This window comes from Eleginops maclovinus, chromosome 9 (genome assembly GCF_036324505.1).
Source record: "Eleginops maclovinus isolate JMC-PN-2008 ecotype Puerto Natales chromosome 9, JC_Emac_rtc_rv5, whole genome shotgun sequence".
In the NCBI taxonomy this organism is placed as follows: Eukaryota; Metazoa; Chordata; class Actinopteri; order Perciformes; family Eleginopidae; genus Eleginops; species Eleginops maclovinus.
In genome coordinates this window covers 10338448-10353464 of record NC_086357.1, presented here as the reverse complement: position 1 = coordinate 10353464, position 15017 = coordinate 10338448, and the positions used below count along the sequence as shown (strand labels likewise).

The 15017-nt window shown below is 37.8% G+C and overlaps 2 protein-coding genes across 8 annotated transcripts; both read right to left on the bottom strand.

Moving 5' to 3' along the window:
• LOC134869977 (regulator of G-protein signaling 1-like) lies at nucleotides 1–3258 on the bottom strand. Of its 3 annotated transcripts, none has more exons than XM_063891964.1 (5): nucleotides 2815–3258; nucleotides 2442–2501; nucleotides 2075–2136; nucleotides 1808–1974; nucleotides 1–1617 (listed from the first exon to the last, which is right to left on the bottom strand). In XM_063891964.1, the coding sequence occupies exons 1-5, from the start codon at nucleotides 2883–2885 to the stop codon at nucleotides 1429–1431; spliced, it is 549 nt and encodes a 182-aa protein (XP_063748034.1). In that variant the 5' UTR covers nucleotides 2886–3258; the 3' UTR covers nucleotides 1–1428. The 3 variants fall into 3 exon arrangements, with proteins under 3 accessions (XP_063748034.1, XP_063748033.1, XP_063748035.1); XM_063891963.1 differs by having other exon boundaries at nucleotides 2075–2139; nucleotides 2815–3237; XM_063891965.1 differs by lacking the exon at nucleotides 2442–2501 and having other exon boundaries at nucleotides 2815–3252.
• Nucleotides 3259–6084: 2826 nt separating this feature from the next.
• On the bottom strand, nucleotides 6085–13036 carry LOC134870198 (regulator of G-protein signaling 21-like). Of its 5 annotated transcripts, XR_010166518.1 has the most exons (7): nucleotides 9779–10220; nucleotides 8743–8795; nucleotides 8531–8626; nucleotides 8385–8440; nucleotides 8045–8211; nucleotides 7077–7314; nucleotides 6085–7034 (listed from the first exon to the last, which is right to left on the bottom strand). XR_010166518.1 is itself a non-coding variant. In XM_063892272.1 (6 exons), exons 2-6 carry the CDS (start codon nucleotides 8793–8795, stop codon nucleotides 7129–7131), a joined length of 558 nt encoding a protein of 185 aa, XP_063748342.1. In that variant the 5' UTR covers nucleotides 12849–12986; the 3' UTR covers nucleotides 6085–7128. The 5 variants fall into 5 exon arrangements, 4 of the variants coding, with proteins under 4 accessions (XP_063748342.1, XP_063748340.1, XP_063748343.1 ...); XM_063892272.1 differs by lacking the exon at nucleotides 9779–10220 and adding an exon at nucleotides 12849–12986 and having other exon boundaries at nucleotides 6085–7314; XM_063892270.1 differs by having other exon boundaries at nucleotides 6085–7314; nucleotides 9779–10217.
• Nucleotides 13037–15017: the final 1981 nt, after the last annotated feature.

Sequence of the window (15017 nt, the reverse complement as noted above, 5' to 3'; positions counted from 1 at the left end):
TTCCAAGAAAGAAACTTAAATAATTTAATGTTGTTGAAATCACTAACATTTTAACAAGCACTTCAACACGGCAACAAACATTTTACTCAAATAGTGATATTTAACAATAAATAAATCAATGCTTGACCTTTAATTTACTTTACTAGTATCTCCTAAGAATACATTACAACAACGTGCTTTGAAAAGCAACAATAAAGCATATTCGCAGGATATATACGAGGTTTTGACATCCCATCATGCAAGGTGAAACATCCAATCTCTATAATAATTCCACTCAAAAATGTATTACATTAAATCACAACTTTTGACACGTCAGTGCTCTAAGAATTTCTTTTAGACTAAGAGAACGACCAGCAGTCGTCTGCTGAGGGAATAAATTAGAAGCCACTGGCAAAAGGGAACTTCTTAGTTTCTGTAGAGCAGAATTATTTCAGATTCCACACAATTAATGCGCATGATAACGTTTGTTATCATCAAATGTTTTTATTTATTTTGGATTAATGTGTTTTATATTTTATGCTATATAAATCATTTGCATTGAAAGGCAGCTTAAATCTAAAAAAAAAAACCTGTATCAATTGCTAAATATCTGTCCAACCTAAAAAAAAGAAAAAACAAACACTCCTTTTAAAGTATCCCAGAATGCCTCTTGCAGAACTAAGTGGCCTTCTGCAACCCTTTACTAAAGGATGACAGATCACTACTGACTCTCTGCTTTGGATATGTTGTCTTCCTTAGTTCTGTCATTAGATAATTGGTCAAATCTTTTTTGGGACAGCTAATCCTGTGTCAGTTAAACACTCAAGCTAAATACTCACTTCCACTCCCTCACACACACACACACACACACACACACACACACACACACACACACACACACACACACACACACACACACACACACACACACACACACACACACACACACACACACACACACATACACACACCTGGAGTATGTCCGTTGCATCTCACATCCTCTATCTTAATCTGCACAGGAAACACCTCTGCAAAGAAGGCCAAAGGAGGTCCGCTGCACAGTTTGCTTACGCAGCACCACAGTCAGAGCGGGCGTCAGGCGCCTCACTGATTCATTCATTGTCAAAAGTGTTCAATTCGTCTGCATACACAGACTTATCATCCAGTACAAACACACACTGCAGGGTCATAATCATTTAGGCTGCTTGTGGTTCTTCTTCTTTTTGTAACACAGTCCTCAGATGCTCCGTGTTCCTCCAGGGACGGGACTAAGTAGCCATTTACTTATGTGGCAACGCCAAAAGTGTGAAGCCTCTGCATTTGTTCGTGTGGCATGCTGGGTTCCACCATCCTTCCTTCTTTGCTGTTGGCCTTTCTCCTAAAGGAGTTCAAACATTTCCAGTTATGGGTTTTAAAGTCTGTTCTCTTTCTCTCTCCTTGACCGAGTATTCATCCCTTTGTGGCGTCGGCGGCAAGGTTTTCCAGGAGAGTTCTATAAATGTCCGAGCGGAGGAACCGCGGGTACGAGTCTCTTTCCATCAGCCCGTAAACCATCTTCTGAGCATCGTCAAAGCAGTGCATGGTGGGAGTCTTGACGTTCCTTTTGATCTGCTCTCGGGTGTGATAGTCAATGTTGATCTGGAATGAGGCAGAGAGATAGGAATGAGGGGATTTGAGCCAAGAATGAGAGATTTCAGGCTTATCATGTGAGCCGGCACTTTTCCTTTATTACTTTCCGAGCTCATTTATCCGATATAGCAGCATAAAAGATAAGTATATGTTACAGTGTTTGTGTATGATTGTATGATGATTTCTAAGTTGGTTGTACCTCTTTAGGAGATTCTGCTTTGATGAACTGCTCATAAATCTTCTTGGCTCTTGAGGACATTCTGAATGAAGACTTGATCTTCTTGTAGTCCTCACAGGTGAGCCAGAAGTCAATATTCTCATCGCTGTACTCAGATTTGAGAAAGTTGCGAAAAGTGGCCAATCCATCTGTAAAAAAAATAAAAATAAATCTCCTTAAACTCTTATTCACCCAAATGTAGTATTCTGTTTTAACGGTATTCTCATTCTCAAGGGAAAGGGAACCTACATTTAGAATCGAGAAGCTTTTCCAGTGACTGTGACCATTGTTGGGTATCTTCTAAACTTAGCCTGCTGGGAGAAAATGCATGTTAGATTACAGAAAAACATTTGGGTAAAATAAAAATCGGGTCAACTGTGAGAGAAGAAGGACGCAGAAGCTGTCTAATAAAGGAAAGCATAGCAGATGTGCTTATCAAATTCATGAAAAATGTCTAACCATGGGCTACGTTGGTGTGCATGCGTTCTTTGCCAAAGCAAACATGGTGTGTCTAGTTCATTTGAATCCTTTCATGATGCCATAGATGGAAATGATAGGAACAGGCTGGCTATTTTAAAACTGAAATGTATGCAAAACACTCCATAAGTCTCCTTACCTCTCAGAGCTTGATGAGTGTGAGAACATGCACTGCAGTCGGCACATAAAGTTCTTTCCGCTGTGTAGAGATAAGAAATTCATGAATATATCCCTATTGGATTTGCTGTTAAATTAGTTTCCAGTGAAGCATGTTGGGCATGTTAGTAATGAAAGGAGAGCATGGGGTTTAGTACAGTTAGACAATATTATTAACTTGTGCTATTTTCAGGAGATACCATAAGGCATCCATACTATTCCTGCTCTAAAAGGATTGACACGAGAACACAAAAAGCAATCTATGAAGTATTAAAAACATACATGAATTGTTTTTCATTGAACCTCAAGTCAGCGTATTTATTGGAAACCACCAGCTCAGTAAAAGTTTCACTCACATGTTCTTGTTTCTATTCCTGTCATCTTGGTCCATGATGAAGTGTTGAGGTTCGTCGATTAGGCTGGGCATTGTGTTGTTAAGTCCACACTCTCAGGCTCTTGGTCCTGGTCATGCTGCAGCTGAAAGACACTTAAGAGGGTTCCCCCTGCGACGCGGCTTTTTATACCAAGGTTTCCTGTTGCTGTGTACAGGGGCTGCTGGGATACATCAGCAGCTTAGCCCAGACTGAAGAGGAAGCACCCCTTCCTCCTCCTTCTCCTCTCCTCCTACCTCCCTGTTAAAAACAACACATACTCGCACTGCACTGCATGTACACCTCCCCCCTCTTGATGCCCTATACTCCCTATTATGTCTTTCTGCTTCCTTTTCCTGCAGATCCTTCCCTCTCTTACTGACTGGACGAGCCAAACAGGATGATGCTGTGTTCACATGATTGTTTGATTCGCAGCACTGATGCAAATGACAGTAACATGTTCCTGTGATAGGCAAATTATGACCTTTGCACAATATGTGTTTTGTTGGCCATATGAAATGGCAAGCCTGTCAAGAAAAAAATAAGGATTGCTGTACTTTCTGTGTGAAATGTTGCCTTTGTGATTACATTGAAGCATTAAATAAGCAATTCAAAACTGTGGCTTACATACATGCAACAAGAAGCCACAGCCATAAGCGAAAAGAGGAAACGACAAATTGATTGCAACACAGAAAGGAAGTCTTTGAATTTGTCATATTGTCACATTATCACAGTGCAAAAAATGTAATACTCACCTGACAAACCCTTCTTGTTGGCTCAAACTGTACGATGAAATCCTTATATGGATATCAGAATATACAAGTCTGTGCGTTGTATTTTTATAATTTATACATAGTGTAAAACATCTTCAAAGTAAAGGAAGGCTCCGAAAACCCTCAAATGGAGGACATGTTGCCAACAATCACATCCTCTAAGAGTAAGTTTTTCAGATTGACAGCACTTTGGATTTAATATGTTAAATATTTAAGTAACGCAAAAGTAATTTATAGAGTAATGTAACAAGTTACTTTATGCGGAGAGTAAAGAAGTAAAGTAATACATTACTTTTTTAAAGCAACGAGTAATGTGTAATACATTACTTTTTTTGAGTAACGACCCCATCACTGTTCATAGCATACTCCTCTAACAGATGTACAGTCACTTGGCGTAAAAGTCATGTCTAAAGCTGCGGTAATAAGTTAAGAAGGAAAGACTTGCAAATGTAGACACTTCTCCTCCCTCCCTGCCAAGCTTTGGCTAGAAGTGTGACAGAGCAGAGTCACACCATGTGCGTCTTACTTCACATTAGTCAGATGGGTTTTTCTACACGTTTAATTTTGCAATATAATTCCCCTCCTTCTTGTTCACCTAACACTGCAATCATATTTCTTTTCCCAACTTAATTTTAGCGAATAATAGCATCTGGGATTACTGTTCAGTTATCAATTCAGTTCAGTTCCATGGGTAATATATGACATTATCATTACATTCAAGGTGTGCAGTTGCATTGACAATGTATTTCACTCACAGTCATTTTTCCAGGTCAACGCTCACACGAGGATCTGCTTTTTAGTAGATATGATTTCAAATGATCAGATTTAGTAATTTTGTTCAGGATGTAATTAAGTAAAGGTGAAGTGAATTTGCTCAATTCAATGGTCAACGACAAAGCCATAAGGGGTAAATGTAATCCAGTGCTACTAGCTTTAATGCTGTTACATTCAGTTTGCCTGCCAATAGTTATAATAGGCCTAGAGAAGATTCTGAAAGGAAAAAAAAAGAGTGCTCAGAAGGTAATTATAAATACTTCAAACCTCACTGAATATATTGTTTTTACCAGTCTCTTCTACCCCAGGCTACTCTGCTTTTGGCTTGCCTTCACTGATGCTGCTCTCCCTCTTTTTTTGCCCAAACACGGTTCTAAGTACTGAGGTGTTACGAAGAATCACCAAACACTGTGAACGCGAAGCTGTCCTTTCATATTTTAATGTGTCTTAACACTTGCTAAATGAGGAATACAGCAGCATAGAATCTATCAATGAAGAACTGTTAGTGAAGTTCCCAAAGTGTGACTGACTTGACTAACACGGTGCCATCGACAATACTCACTTCCTTTTTCGCTACCATGGTAACTGTTCTGGTTTATGAAAAAACACGGACAGATAGTGTGTGAAGAATAGTGCACCATGTGATGAAGGAAATGTGAGACCTTTATCAGGAACAACCCCCTGACATCCCAATGTACTTAGAGTTACTGACGTTGACTTTGAAATAACACATGAAGCTGTTTATCTTCAGACCTTCAAATAGTTTTAAAATTATCAATACATTTTCCTTTTTTTTCATCCCACAATACCTTCTGTTGAAATACAATGTCCAACTTTAGCGTCATTCAACTCTTTTATGGTTATGCTTATTGACTAAATGGACTTGCCTAAGGTTGAGAAAGTGGTGCGGTTGGTCTTGGTAAAATGTATCATAGAAGCCAACAGTGATCTGGAGCACAAGACAGGAAGTGTTTAATGGGAACCACAGCCTTTTGCAAACCTTAGCAAAGGACCTTGTTGTCCAAATCAAACCACAACACCTTACTTCTCCTCTCAAAACCTGTGGTAGAAACACAACTTAGTAGTGGATAGAGTTGTTAAGTGAGTGGCTGTTCTTTTTATTTAGGGTTAGGGTTGGGTCTTAGGACTATCTATTTATTCAAGTCATGCCACGAAAAAAAACTCAAACAGGAAAAATTACCATTGGACCGAAATGGGGCTTACAATCACCTCCCCCCCATCTACAACCATGAAACACTGGCCTCATAATTTATATACACTAACTCAACTTACTGAACATTGTGCAGTAGCTATAGGGTTGAAGACAGTGAGGTTATAGTGAGCGGACCTTGGTGTTAAGACACACAAAATAAGTGTTCTTCATTAGTAGGAATTTCTGAACGAAAGGATAAATTTGATGGTTATCAAATTGAATGTAGCTTTTACATTTCTTTAAGTTACAGCACGTGTCTTTTGTGCTTTAGTTTAAAGTTATCAGGGAGGACAGATGGTAAAGGTGTAGAACAAGAATATATCTTAAAGCGCAGGTAACAGTTTTATCCAAACCTTGTTACTAAGATTTTCCTATTCCTATTTCTCCGAACTCTGAACAATGTTTTGTGGGCAAAAAGTAAAAATGACCACTATGGCATTTGTTACTCCTCCATTGACTTCTTGGTGGAAACTAAAATAAATCAAGCTTCCAAAGTTTGAACCATAAAAAAAATCTTTATTTCAGTAAAACGTAAAAAGCTTATTTTCCACTTTAATATTTGTATTTAAACAGTCAGGTCTTTTTCAAAAGTAAACTTGTTGCTTTATATTTCTCCAAGTAAAGCAGCTGTGTATCTCTGCTATCATTGTCTGCGGGCGATGAGATTATTCCCCTAACAAGGCAGCATATTCAGCCTGATCTGTTACGTATCAGGTTGTCTGATGACTCCAGTGTTGTCGTTTAAGCCTCTGGAGTTATTATTAGCTGCCTCGGTACTCCTTTTTAAGGCACAATTCTGAGGAATAAGGCCATTTACAGAACTGAGTGAGATCAAGGGTTACTGCGGGTTAGTTTTTTCCAGTTTGGTAAACCCTATTGCTGGTGTATAGAGTCATCCCTGCTCCTCATTAAAGGATACATTAGACATGTGACCAAAAACAGAATCTCCTCGCTCCCCCTAGCTAGATAAATATAAATCAATGTCTCAAAATTCGTACCATATGGAAACAAGTAAGAACATTAATAACAGTTATGGATGATGAAAGAAAACAACTTATCTCTTGAAATGTACCCAAGGATAGTAAAGTTCTGAAAACTATATGTTTCATTGTTCATATCAGAAACTATGAATTAGTCATTCCTTGTCATTTGTATTTTGCTCTATAACTTACTAAAACTTTTCGTCAACACATACGATATTTCCAACAAATCCAAACTATACTGACGCATACAAACAGCGTTCTTTCTACCCCACTTACATTTATTTCTTTTTCTACTTGCATCACTTTTCTCTGCTCCTTCTTCATTATCTTCTGCAACATTTCATCAATACATCATCTCAGGTTTGATCCAAGCTTCACATCTCTTACAGTGTGAAATAACTTTTAAATTCAGCCGAATAGAAGAAAAAATAAAACAAGGATAAGAAAAAATAAAACAAGGATAAGAAAAAATAAAACAAGGATAAGAAAAAATAAAACAAGGATTAGAAAAAATAAAACAAGGATTAGAAAAGCAGTTTTGATACAGCGTTCTGACCTAAATGTACCAGAGAGTCCTGGATTTGTTCTTTACACTCATGTAGGCATCTGAGTGAAGGAATCTGGGGTAAGAGTCTCTTTCCATCAGTAGGTAAACATGTTTCTGGGCCTCATCAAAGCAGGAGAGGCTCGGCTGCTCCAAAGTACTCTTGATCTTCTCTCTAATGTGGTGGTCAACATTGATCTGAGAAAGAGACACAAAGAAAAACAATTGTAAATTGTGTTGAATACAGTGCCATTCACATTAAATATACCTCACAAAAAAACTAAGTGCTGTGCTTCAAGACTGTGATAAAACCAGACCATCTGAACATGGGCTGAAACATTCGGCCCCTGGGCCCAGACAGAATAGATTTGATCCATCCTTACCAACACCAAACTAAATAACCTAAAGGTGTAATTGCAGTAAGGGAGGTTTTGTATCTGCATCTTTTTAGATTTTTTGGGCCAGAAGATTATCATTAACAAACAGTTAAGACACATGATATTTTTATGTTTCCTTTATTATTGATATTGACCACAGGGAATTAAATTCTAAAAATGGGATCATGGGATCTTTATTATTGTGTTGAAATCCATGTGTTTTAGCCATAAGCAGTCAATTTGCTGTTTGCAGCCAGTTAAAAACACAATGTGATTGTGTGTGTTGGGTTGTTTCCTCCTGTAAAATAACTTTTTTTATGGCAATAATGTATAAATGATTCAGATATCTATCATTTCTTATCTAATAGTTGTCAATGTATTTCCTCCGCAAGCTGTGTGATGAATGAAGAGGGGGCATTTGGTTGGATGTTGAATACAAAAATGTATAATGTTTTCTAAAATAAAAAAAATCTATATATTTTTTCTCAAGTAAAATAAAATCCTGAATATTCATCCCTGCTTTTTGAACCATGAACTCTGTAATCACTGACCTCTCTACAGGCTGAGGGCTGGATGAACTTCTGGTAGATTCCCTCTGCTTTCCAGCCAAGGTCGTCCATCGAGGCGGTCGACTTAAAGTCTTCACATGAGAGCCAGAAGTCAATGTTTTCTTCACTGAACTCCGACTGCAGGAAGCTGCGGAACACTGCTAAATACTCTGGGGAAAATTGCATTTTTTAAAAAATGTCAATACAAAGATTAAAACACTTCAACAACAACAACAACAACAACAACAACAACAACAACAACAACAATACAAATAATGATTGCTGTGGTATATATATCTTAAAATGAGCCTCTCATATTTACAAGAGAAGTAGCATTTCTTACTTTTATCCCGTAGCAACTCTTCCAAAGTCGGGTAGAGTTTATGATCAGTCTGAAGACTGCAATAAGAAGGGATTTAAGAATTACATTTTTTAAATGTTATGAAAAACAGAACATTGAGATATCAATCAAAGTGCCACGTAGTGTACCTCAGGTTTGAAGAATATGTCTCATCATTCATCTTTTGAACCATGTGGCACTGGATGTCCTTTTTACGCCTATTTCGATTAAGAATAACATCCGACCTGCAAAACAATTGAAGCTGAACTATTTGTTGTAAAGTTTCACAATTCAACAGTGTAAAATAGTAAGCCTGTTCACATACCTACAATTACTTTGATCATTAGACTCTTAGGTTTACCTTCTGGGTCGCTTCACGTTTTGCATCAGATCTTTAATTGTATAGAACCGCATCTTTGAAAACAAAAGTTTTGGCATTTTAACATCCCTGGTATATTTCCTGGACGGAGTTACAATAATCCTTTGTGGTGCCTGTAAACTGTACTGTTCCCTCTAGGACCTAACTTTACAGGCAAGGTGTTATACCAATGACGCTGAGGGCCTGCTGATACAGGTACAGATATCCGACTGCTGCCTAGACTCACTTTTGTTGTTACTGACTCACTGCTGAAAAATTTCCAGTGGGATAGGATTTGGGAAGATACAGGAAAGGGAGGGAGATTAACTGAAATATAAGGTGTTAACCTTTTTGCTATACCATTCTACTGATGCAGCAATCTATATAGCAATATAGGTTTTAGCATCAAATTGAAGAGCTCCATTGTTCAGGTATTCAGTGAATTCCTAATAAAAGATGTGTATCTTGTAACATGTGTAGACTTGTATTCTCACCATCACAGTATGTGACACTCATTTCTCATTTGCAGTGAGACACAATGCTAGCATTCAGTCTTCTATAACTCTCTGTAGGGTTGGTTTCAGGTGCCTAAGGCTTCCTTAAGTGTCAAGGTCAGGAAGAAGGCTCAGAGAGGACTGCCATAGAGTGACATTAAAAGTGCCATTGGAAAGTGTTGAGCTAACTAGCTACAGCCACTGTTTCCCTTTCCTTTTAAAAGAAAAGAAAGAAATTAGGTGCAGTTGAGAATATAGCTGATCTGAATCTTGGGTAGTATTATGTTTTAAATTGATTTAAAAATATATATATTATAGAGTATAATCTGATAGGGAAGTTGACAAACGACTGAAAGACTAACTAACACATTAGGGTTTTTCTTTTTGTTTTGCCAATTTGATCTTTTAAAGGATGTAAAAGATACAGCAAGAATGTGATGCCATCTTGAACTTAATAACAAAACAGATTCATGATCTAGACCTGGTTAAAGACAATAACAGTATTCTGAGTTAAATGAAATACAGATGAGGTAAATTTGACTTACAGTAAGTTTCCCTGACTGATCGAAGCATGATTGTACGACACTTGACACTTGTTTATCAAAGTATGGGTTATAAGTAACCGTCAGATTGCGACCACACTGGAAGTATACCCTTTGTACTGGATTACTGTAGGCAAACTGATTTTGCATTGTCACTGGGTTTACAGAAATACTCTTGAATCTCAAAAGGCCAGAACAAATGCAAACAGATATGGAAACTAATCTGACTTGAATAAGGGCAGTGCTGTGACACATAGCACAGGAAGTTAGTTGGAACGTTTCTGGCCAAAACCAAGGAAGGGATTTCCCCCGAACAACTTAGTTTTAATATCAGACACTTATGATCCGGCTTATCGTGTAAAAACTTTTCTCAACCTTAATTACATTTAGAAAATAAGCATGCCATGGTTCCTCTTTTCCGAGGCCCTCTATGACAATGGGAAATAATAATGGGAAATTTACAACATACAAGGCTGGTACCTGCAGTTTGTGATGTCCATGAGGGTGTGTGTGTGGTGCTTTACAAGATTCCCTCAGGGCTCTCACCATTGTGTATAGTGGTATGTTTGTGGCTAAGAGAAAGGTGAAGTGGCTTTATTTCAAACTTTGCATACAAGAAGTCGGAGCTGCAGTGGATGCACACGCGACCTCAGGGGAGGTTCGGCGAGCAACGCCCTTGTTATTGCATGCTTTGATGAGCATTACTTTTTATCAGGAATGTGAGAAAGTTCAGAAAGTGCAAAACTAATTTGGGTAAATAAAAACAACTGCCAGATCAATGGTGGAAGACTGCCATTTAAACCATCTGATGGAGCTAGCGTTAGCTTACATAGCTTAAGCTAATCAATTCTGCTAGCTACAGTTGCCATTTCAGTCTACATGTGTCTCTTTAACGTTATCATTGTAAACTGCATTTGTTCAATCCCAGAATGAAAAGTGGACAGTTGTAACAACATAAGTGGCATTACTTTCCGAACAGTTAATACCAAGTAAAACTCTCTGTTGGCGTCTGACAAACGTTGGTACAATATATCTCAGCTTGTATAGATTTGTTTTGCCCTTTGGCTTCATTTAGGACTACCATATTTTGTAGAACTGCTGTAAAAACTCATCAAGACAACTTTGCTTTTAGTTTTTAATGTTCTTGTGTTGAAACTCAGTGTTTCACTGCAAGGTACATTTTGTGTTTTGTTAAATAGGGCCATTAATCCTGACATGCAAGTGGCCTGTCACCTGCCTTATGACATATTTTACTCATGTTCCCACCATGAAGTTTGTTAGTAATTGATTACTTGGTTTCTCAATGAAAATGACATCCAACATAGACCCGTAATAAGAGCGGGTGGGTCAACTTCCTGTGTTCACTTTACACACAACACAGTTTGACTCTACGGATGTGGATCACTGAGATAAGCAGGTTCATATGTTTATTCCAATTTAAGAATGTACAAATGATATGATACGTTTTCGTTTTTTTATTCATTCAGCCCACAACCTTGCCTCATCTTCACCCTTTGGAACAGGTTTAGTGTCTCTCTGTTGTGAGCAGGCTTTCTTCTCAGATACAATATACAGATAAAGAGTCTTTAAACATATCAAAAGAAAAGAACCAGATATGAAAAGAGATATTTTTCTTCCTTCCTGTCTAGTTATTCATCTTGAGACCCCTTAGATTTATCTGGTGATCCTTTTGGGACCCCTGAACCAAGGGTGGACAAACTATTTGGCAGGTCTGGGGCGTCCTTGTATTTGAAAATATTTCAAGTCTAGATTTTTGCGTATTAACAGAAATTATTTTCGATTCTATGCAGAGACCAGGAAAAGCTGAAAGATAAGAAAGAAGGTTATCCAGCATCCCATCAGACAGTACAGAAGTAATGCAAGCTGATTTTGGGTGATCCTTGAGTCAAAGATGTATTGCTGAGTCATCATCTCTCATTACTCTGTGGGTTGTTATCCTTTTCTTATGATGCGTTACACAGAAGTGGAAACTATTCAAGGACTATCACTGATATCGGATCACTGAGAGCACAAGTTTCACTAAACAGTTCAGTGTGCGCCTATCAAAACTACTCTTATGTTTAACCATGTGACACTCTTGGAAACAGTGTGAATGAAAGTATTTAAATAGTCACTGTTCAAATGGAAAACGGGCGTAATTACTATAAACAGGTCAAGGTGACATTCTTGTGAAACATTTCTTTGGCATTTTAGTTGAACATTTCCATTTGTCATTAATCTACAATTTCTTACATTATTAGTAGATCCATTATCAAGCCATAGTTTATTAATGCTGTAAAATTACCAGTCCAGAGATTTCCAATAAATGTATTTGGATTGCAAATCACCAATTTATACCCAACCTGTTCTTTATCCTCTATAAAATATACATTAGAAATAAGCTCCAAAAGAACAGTGAACTAATCTGTGCACTTAAACATTTCTATTATTAAAAAGTGTAATTTTCAATCCAATTTCCAGGTCATTCCATTTGAGATGGCAGAAGTGCACTGACCGCAGTTACAAGCTTTGTTCCAGTTGAATGTTATTCAGAAAAAAATGTAGCGCTGACATGCGGAAGACAAACTAAATGAGTCATCTGAATGGTTTCAAATCAGATTAAATATTCCCCTGACACACCGTGGTTAAAAAAAGAAACAACATAATGATCAGATGTGCTACAATTCATGAACAGATATGAACTTAATCTCTTGTCATTCTTTTCACATAAGCGCATGAGCAGTTGGTCATAGGTTAGTGTTTACTATTAAGAGGCATCGTCACATTACTTAATGGGTTTTGTTATGGGTAAACCAATCAGCTTTAGTTTCCACTGATGATGTGATTTGTAACCTATCTTTAGCTAAAAAGCATACAAAGCTGCTGTAACTCGCTCATTTTTCCTTATCATTTTGTTCAAACTAATCTCATAAAACTTCTTCAGGGAGCCTAAGGTTAATTGGATTTAGCGTGTTTAAATTTGAAAACATTTATTTTTGCCACTATAATTCAATCATATCTTTGGCAAATCTCACACATATGTTTAATGTTAACTCTTTATTCAAGAACTTACTTGCTTGTTGCCACATAAGCCATGTCATGGTCAGTGTTCTTGGAACTGTAGATCTTCAGGTGATTATTCTATTATTCTAATTCCACAATTCTCTGTAATACCCCCGTTCGTCAGGCTACAACAAAACTCTAACTTTTAGCTGCTGTGCCATTAGTGTTGCAAAATAATGGAGAATCATGAACTATTTCATCACAATAGGTGTGGCTGATTGACAGGAAATGTGCATTGTGGGATATAAATGCTTACTGCAGCATAGATAGGCTATACTGAAAGGCAGATTAGGCACTTTCACTTTTGTGGTACTGGCAACACAGAAGTGTACATGCTAGCTCCACTGAAACACAATATAGTTATAAAATAAGAAATACAAATCAGGCTGATCACATACTTAGTGCTTAACACTGTATTCTAATTGTGTTGTCTGTTCTGGCTCGTCTGTGCAGGGCAGTTGATTATCTAACGTGACAGACTTATGTTTCATCAATCCAAGTGCAGATTAACTCAATATAGCTCCAATGATTGTCTGTGTGAGTCGGGCAAAACGAGACAAGACTTTTCTTAACTTTGTCACCACACACGCAATCGCATCATCAGGAAACTGCCTTTTTTTTTTTAAACTGTAGGTACTGTTCTCTCTAAAGAAGGCTTTTCTTAAAGAAATGTTTCCTGTAAACCAGATGAATGCTTATGACCCAAAACAAATGTTTTTCCTGGATTAATTACGCATCCAATCATGCTCAGGGTGAAGCATTAACATGCTACCCTAGCAAGGAAAGGTAGAGGCATTACCCGCACATTCTGTTGATCTTGTTGAGGTTTCATGAAGAATACTAGCTACAGTGTCAGTCTGACCCTGTGTGGTCATCTCTCTGATCCCTCAATTTAGCTTTACCATCACGCTGGGCAATGTTATACATCTCATCTGTATGAGTGACAAGTGAAAGTGACCAGCTAAAGGAAAGGAAGCAAGGACTTATAGTACTCTTTTTTTTTACATGAAGAAAATGCTGTTTTGTGAATGATATAATGTAGTGCCGTGAATAAGTCTTAGGTAGGAAAATATCACTGCGTTAGATGAGTCATTTGCTAAAGGAAGTCCTTGTCTAGGTTTTTTTTTCCTCCTTTTTTTTCCCTTGGTTGTAGAGGTCTGATGGACGATGGCTGTATTTTGTTGACATCACGTTGAGGTCCACTGTTTGTATTGCTACTGTACAGTTCTAGAATTGTCCCTTTGAAGTTCTGTACAACTTTGGTTTAATTTTCTTTTTTACTGATTGTAAGGTGAATCATTTTCGCTGTTAAATGGGTTTTCATTTATTTTCCCTTAATGAATCTCTCGGCATGCTCTCCCTCAGATTGGTCATCCCTGGTTGAGTTGGCTCTGCTGTCCCCTCAGCTTAGCAGTGTTAGGAATCAGTGTCACAACTGTTTCTCTGGAAGCCTGTGTAGGAGTGAAACAGCTTTCAGTAACTGATGGACGTGAGGCCGGGTCAGATTCATGGGAAGTCAGATTGACAGGTTCCTATTATGTCGTCCACTGTCTTCAGACAGAAGTCCCTGGCTCAAGCGTCAAACCTCAAACTGTGGACTGGTTGACTGGCCTGCCACAGTCAGCAGAAATCCTGAACACACTGCACTAAATGTCCCACAGTGAAGCTGTGGTCGACCCAAAGGCAGGAGATGGCAGGCATCAGGAACTTTTTACAGGATATACTTTAATTTTAGGGTTAACCGACCAAAGACAAAACAGATCTTTGAACAAAGAAACAGGACTTAAATACAAGCATGAAGGATAAAGTGCAGGTGTACAGGAAATTGGATAACACACAAAGATAAGATTGTGAAAAAACTGATATAACACAGCGTGAGAACACTTTTCTAAATACAAAAGGAAACAGATGAGACACAAAACTAAAATCATGACACTGACCACATGTTCCTGTTTGTACACTGTACTTTAATAATGGATGATCATTTTCAAAATGTGCCAAAAAAATATAAATTAGAATGACTATGGATTAAAAGCATGGCAAATATGGAAATCTTTTATCCAGAGATCAGATTATTTAGGCAGGGACTAATTAGAATCTAGCACAAATAATGCTAATTATAGGCCATGTTTATATAGATCATAAAGGTACACATTGGAAGATAAAAACACAAATACAT